Genomic DNA, 6000 nt, shown 5'->3' with positions numbered 1-6000 from the left:
TTTATTTCGTGCCTAAAATTGAGATTATAAAAGGCAGCTAGATCAAGAACTGCAGGGGACCCTCTAACAGGGTAGTAAGTTGGGAGGGTAGGAGCTATGATCTGTATATGGTTTCTCTGGCACTATGAATTTAGACTAATGCCATACCTGTTCCTGTTAGGGCAAAACCATGCGGTATGACGTCAATTTAGGTTACCAACAATAATTAGGTGATTTGATAATGATAAAAGTTTATCAAAATCACTGATAGGAAAAGTACCTCTTTCACGTGCAGTTGATAGTGGAGGCAGGTACGCCGAGATGACTGTTAGTGGGGGAGAATTTAGGAGGAAAATTTTTATAATTGTCGCTTCCAAAATACTTAAATCAGGAGGGGTATCATGTGATGCTTAATCGAATGCTTCCCGTAGATACAGGTGCCACCACCTGCACGCCTGGCTAATGACACCCTGTCAGTCGAGTACATGTCATAATTCCTAATTTTGGGAGTTCTCCGTGGGGTAAGATGGGTCTCTTGGACTAATAACACGTCAAGATCGTGCTCTACAATAAAATCTTTGACCTCATCGATCTTATTGATGAGGCCGCTTGCATTCCATGTGCACATGGTAAGTTCTCTGTTGGTAATAGAACTTTGTCTTAAACAGTTGAATTTAAGGCCGTTGTAAAAGGTTACAGCTCTGAAAAAACTTAAGAGACGGGTCTAAAACAGCCGAGAAATCCTAATTTGAAAGCAAAATATAGCTTTCATAAATTAGAAAGGCCCTCGTAAGAGCGTCTGCCTGCCTAAGCTTTGGCAGGGCCCTTTGGAAGGCTTGTAGTAGAATATGCCTATCTACCGCAGGATCGCGGGAGATTTCAATTAAGCATTTTAAAGTAGAGGATAAAACATCCTCGGAGTCTCCACTTTCTACTTGAGTAACTGGGGAAGATATTTGAGGCACATTCGCCATAGCCGCCGGATTTGGACCCTGATTTTTGGGTCGGGGCTCTGTAGGTCCTTTACATAAGGTCGTTGCATAAGACAGCGAGCTTGTGCTTTTAGGGGCAGTCACAGTGGCTGGTTGTACAGCTTTTGCTGGGGTGTTTGTAGTTCCCTGAGGGGGATGCAGGAGCAACTGCCCTAGGAACATTCTTTTTTGAGCTCGTTTTGTTATTACCTGGGTAACGCGGACAAGATTTAAAGGACGCTTGGGGACTACCTCCACAGTTGCAGCAGCAAGCAGGTTGATCGTTACTTAATGTGCAATCTTTTGCCCAGTGCAGGTCAGCGCATCTCACACAACGGATGTTAAGGGTGCAAGTTTCAGAGGAATGAAAAAATCCTTGGCACCTAAAGCATTGAGTAGGGCCTTTACGGCCTCTGTAAGCCTCAAATTTGACCTCAGACCCCACATATCGGTGACGCTGTACAGTTGGTCTATGAAGGGATGAGGTCGGACTTGTATGTAAACAAGTGGCATAGGATGTCTAGTGCGCTGTTTAGTCAACCGGGCGCACCAGTGCACTTGGAAACCCCATGATTCCACTTCATTTTTGACGTCCTCGATTTCAGTTTCTTTAGGGAGGCCTCATAACAATTTTGATAGGCCTGTCCTGCTTTAGATTAAAAGTCTTGAATTGGATGCCGGCCTGCCGCCTCCATTGTGTAACTTCCCTAAATTCTAGTTCTGTTTGAACAAATAATTTAAGAAAAGGTCTAGTGAGAATGCACTTGATATTAGGGGCAATTTCTAACAGGAAAGTCATCTTCGTTCTCCACTGTTTGCTGCTCTTAACGTGAATAGCCGAAATGGAGGTTTGCTGTGGAGGGAGGGGGGAGCGCTCTGTGACTGCGCCGAACTAGTTTCTCCTCCGGAAGTTCCCTCGTTAGCAAGGGGGGTGATCGTAGAGCTTCCCTTGGTGGGACTGTGACCGCTGTCTAAGAGGGTTTCTTTAATTCTCTCATATTTGTTTTTAGAGGCAATATTTTTTTATTCTGTAGTTACATGAGTAGGGTTACTATCATCAATTGTAATGATTTCTGGAGTTTTCCCCTGTTTGCGTGATGCGAGGGTAATAAGGCCCTCCAAATCTACGCTCGCAGTCTTTCTTTTTCTGCTGGAGGCAGTAATGGTATCTTGAGCCGAAGGAGTCGAAACTGGTCTATCCGCTTGCATCTTTACGCTATGCGTGCGAGAAACAGGTTTCAAGCAACGAGATAGTATACTGGTAGAGAGCGTTCCGGTTCCAACATTAGTGTCACGTGACTGCTGCGCAAATTCCGAAAGTCCGGAATTACTTTACATTGCTTTCTATGGGACGAAAGACTGCTGCTCTGCTTGGTCATATAAAATTTAAGTAAAAATGGTTATTCGCTGCAGCGCCTACGGATGTAAAGAAAGTTTCGTGAAAGGAGGACTTGTAACCTTTCATAGGTAAGTTAAAACTGCATGATTTATTATTTTATTTTCAGTATTTTTGTCATTTTACTATCTCTGTTGAATTGGTTGGAAAGTTTCAGCCATATTGTATAAGAAAATTGCCGCCGTATATGACATTTTCAGCATGTATTATTAGCATCAAAATGTATTAAATACTGTGACACTATTTACTGGAATCACCCTTTACAAATAATTGAATTTTATATGTTTTTTCCGTGTATTCCGTTGAAATAGAAAGCTGCGCCAATTGGCGTTAACCTTTTTCCGCCAAGTCGTACGCGTTTTGATTTCATAAACAATTACTGCCTGCGATAAAAAAGAAAAATGCTATTATTAGCATTAAATTATTGAGAAAAGATTGTGCGATATATTTACTTTGTTAAAAAAAAAAAAAAAGCTGAAGATCTTGATTCATGCAACATTGAACATAAACAGTTAAACAGCATTATTTTAAAAATCAGATTACTTTTATAAAGCTCTATGCTTTATCATTATTTTCTATAAAATCAATTAAAATAAAAATAATCTGGATTATAATTCTGTCTCATCTACGATGCTGTTAGAAATTTATTATAATTGAAAAAATGTGATGTGAAAAACTTACCATATTTTAAATAGTATTTAAAAAAAAAAAAAAAAAGGAGAGTGAGAGAATTTTTAACTGTAATATCGTTTTGATCCTAATAATATAATCTCAAGTAATATAGAATAATAAACTAGTAATATAATCTCAAGAAAAGAGAGGCAATCAATGGCATAAATACATATAATACAATGTGATTTTCTTTTTCTCTTTAGGATGCAATGCATTAAAATTAAACGAGATTTTTTTACCTTCTCAAATATTATAATAGTAGTGCAATTAATTTTTTAACGTTATTCAAAATTAAAGTTTCCATCTCAATTTTTTTATTATTTATTTTAGATTTTCTTCCTAAAATTATTTAACCTAAACATCTTAAACAATGGTGCAAATAATTTAAAGCGATTATTAAAAATATAGATAAAATATTCAGGAAAAAAGGGGTTAAGTTATATCTAAATATAATTGTAAAAAATCGAACAACCTAATTCGAGGCCGTTGTCTGCTGACTGCTATCAGACGGAAATAAAAAGCACTACCTGCCATAACAAAAGCGGGCCAAACTGGCGATGAACAGCCTAAGCTATCACTCCCCAAGAGCACCAAGAGCATTAGTCACGTGGTATATGTTGGAGACACCCTAGCAGACGTCTACCTGTTATATGAAGTCGTTGGTTTCAAGTTGTCTTTGAGTTTCTCCTTACAGAGAAGAGCTTCTTTATCGGTGGCCATTTTGGCAATTTTCTCGCTATCTAATTATTGCTGGAATTCTTGTAAGGTGGCAGGGAGTTGAAATATCTGTACATTAAGTCGGTTTGCGATGTCGTTGATCTTATTAAAGTGTCTTACCCGGTAGGTTTAGTTGTTGGTATCCAGAAGCACCCAGGGGAGGTCCAGTCCGTTTTAGAATCATTTTCTGCTGTTGATTGGCTTCAAACTGAGTTTTGAATCCATAAAATTCAATAATAAGATGAGTTCGTTCGTCTTGGGTATTATCATCAGATAGATTGCTCTCTGTACACGATTGCATATTTGGAGTATCCAAAGGTAAAGCATTTGTTTGCGAAGAATCACAAAATTCCATGGATGAAGGCTGTGTCGGCGGGATCTCGCAAAGCGAGCGACCGTCCTCATCCGCGTCCATACTTGGAATCCCAATCAAATGTTTTTTATTTACTAATACATATGAAACATTCTAGAACATTCATTATCATGTGATTTCTTCCTTCTGTAATTATCTTATCAGATCTATTTCGATAACATTATGTTTTCTGGATGACGTCAATTACCTTAGCAAAATTACTCAGTTAAGGTTAAACAAGCAGACTACTTACTAAGATAATAAACACATAATTAGGCAAAGAATGGTCTATCATTTAGAATTATACATATACATGTTATTAATCGCTAAGAACTCAAATGAAAGTTTAACATGTTTAACACGTTTTATAGCTTTTAACACTGTTTAAAAATAGAAAAGCACTCCCAAATGTTTATACAAAATCACATTACCCGATATAGTTTTCAAAACTTTAACCCAATTCCTGTTAGTAGGTTTATCAACAACAGATTGTTTTAACCAATGAGGAAAGGTATTTTAATGTTTTCCTAAATTTACCACATTTATCCAGTTCCCATATTCATAAAAATAAGCAATATTGAAAACAATAAGAGTAGAAACATCACTATTTCAGAATTTAGGAAGAGATATTCAATAATAAGAGCGAAAATGTACTGAACTTCATGCAAGATTTTTTCATTTCATACCAAACATTTCACTCTTTCGTAGATTATTAAAATATATCCCACTCTTTTTCAAAGAATATATACCATTTCGCATTAATTAGAGAGTGCCATGCGTGGTTAATTGCAGGTTTTTACTGAATGATACTAACACTTTCAAGAAAAAATCAAATATTTTCCATCCTTTATGAAAATTTCTGAATTATAACGACATGTCATAAAAGTTTGAAGACTTCATGTGCTACGAAGCAGCTTAAAAAATATAAAAATATTTTCAAAATATCAGTTCCCATAGAAAATTTTAAGATATTCTCATATAAAATTATATTACTTTAGTCGAACTTGAAAACAAGTTAACCAACCAGATTTATCACAATTTGATACATTTCAACCACTTTTCTGAAACTGGGATATATGCATTACGTAACATCAGAGGCGTAGCTAAGGTTTAGACAACTGAAGATTTTGCGCCCCTTTCTGTGTGGCACGAATGGAAAACACTTCATTCTAAAATTTCGTACCATCAATTTGGCGCCCCCTGGATGTTGCGCCCAGGGACAGATGTTACCCTCTTCCCCAAATTCAGAATGTTAATTTTGAGGTCGTCAAATATTTTTTTTAAAGCAGCCAAAGTATGTAATTATATCTTATATTATATCTTATATATATATATTTTATATGTTACTAGGCGTGAATATTGATCGGCCTTAACGCCAAAAAGGGGAGAAACAGCTTGTTATGGTAAACCACGTTATGGTTGTCATCCAATGACGTACTTCCTCTAGGAGGACAGCGTGATACTTTTCCCCTGCTAAGGGATTATCCGTAGCAGCAGATGAGGTTACGTATTCGGAAAATATTAGTACGCTTGCTGTTTGCTTATCAAGCAAAGAGTATTAAATTAGAAATAGCACGTAATTGAATAAAATATAAAATATTGATAATATAGGTAAAAATAAGTGTCTTGTACCTGTAAATATTTATTTAAAAGCAAACGTTTTTTGGCAACACTTTGCTTTGTGCAGTTACGTTTTAACGAGGATGTCAACAAATTGGCGATATTAAAGAGCATTTCATGTGAATTATTACCTGTTTATCTCAAAAATTAGAATGCCACCTTCAAGTGGTTCCGAAGAAAGTTCAAGCCCTCGTAAATTGAGCCCATTTGTATTTTGGGCTCAAACGCAAAACAAGATTTCACTTCGTATCAGTCTGCATGATGTTTCGGTAAACTATTAATATAATTGTTAT

The 6000-nt window shown here is 36.6% G+C and overlaps 1 protein-coding gene across 2 annotated transcripts in view; it reads left to right on the top strand.

The window, feature by feature from the left end:
• The first annotated feature begins 5747 nt into the window (after positions 1-5747).
• Positions 5748-6000, top strand: part of Hacd2 (3-hydroxyacyl-CoA dehydratase 2) — a 96284-nt gene continuing 96031 nt past the window's right edge. For both annotated transcript variants that reach the window (XM_085814819.1, XM_085814818.1), the window contains exon 1: positions 5748-5976. In XM_085814819.1, coding sequence (XP_085670945.1) covers positions 5860-5976 — 117 coding nt within the window. In that variant the 5' untranslated portion in view covers positions 5748-5859. The remainder of the gene's footprint in view (positions 5977-6000) is intronic.

The sequence above is a fragment of the Stegodyphus dumicola genome, chromosome 4 (assembly GCF_044657685.1).
Source record: "Stegodyphus dumicola isolate Sdum_Otavi_A_Nest chromosome 4, ASM4465768v1".
NCBI classification, from domain to species: Eukaryota; Metazoa; Arthropoda; class Arachnida; order Araneae; family Eresidae; genus Stegodyphus; species Stegodyphus dumicola.
The sequence above is the reverse complement of the archived record's forward strand: the minus strand, read 5'-3'. Positions and strand labels throughout refer to the sequence as shown.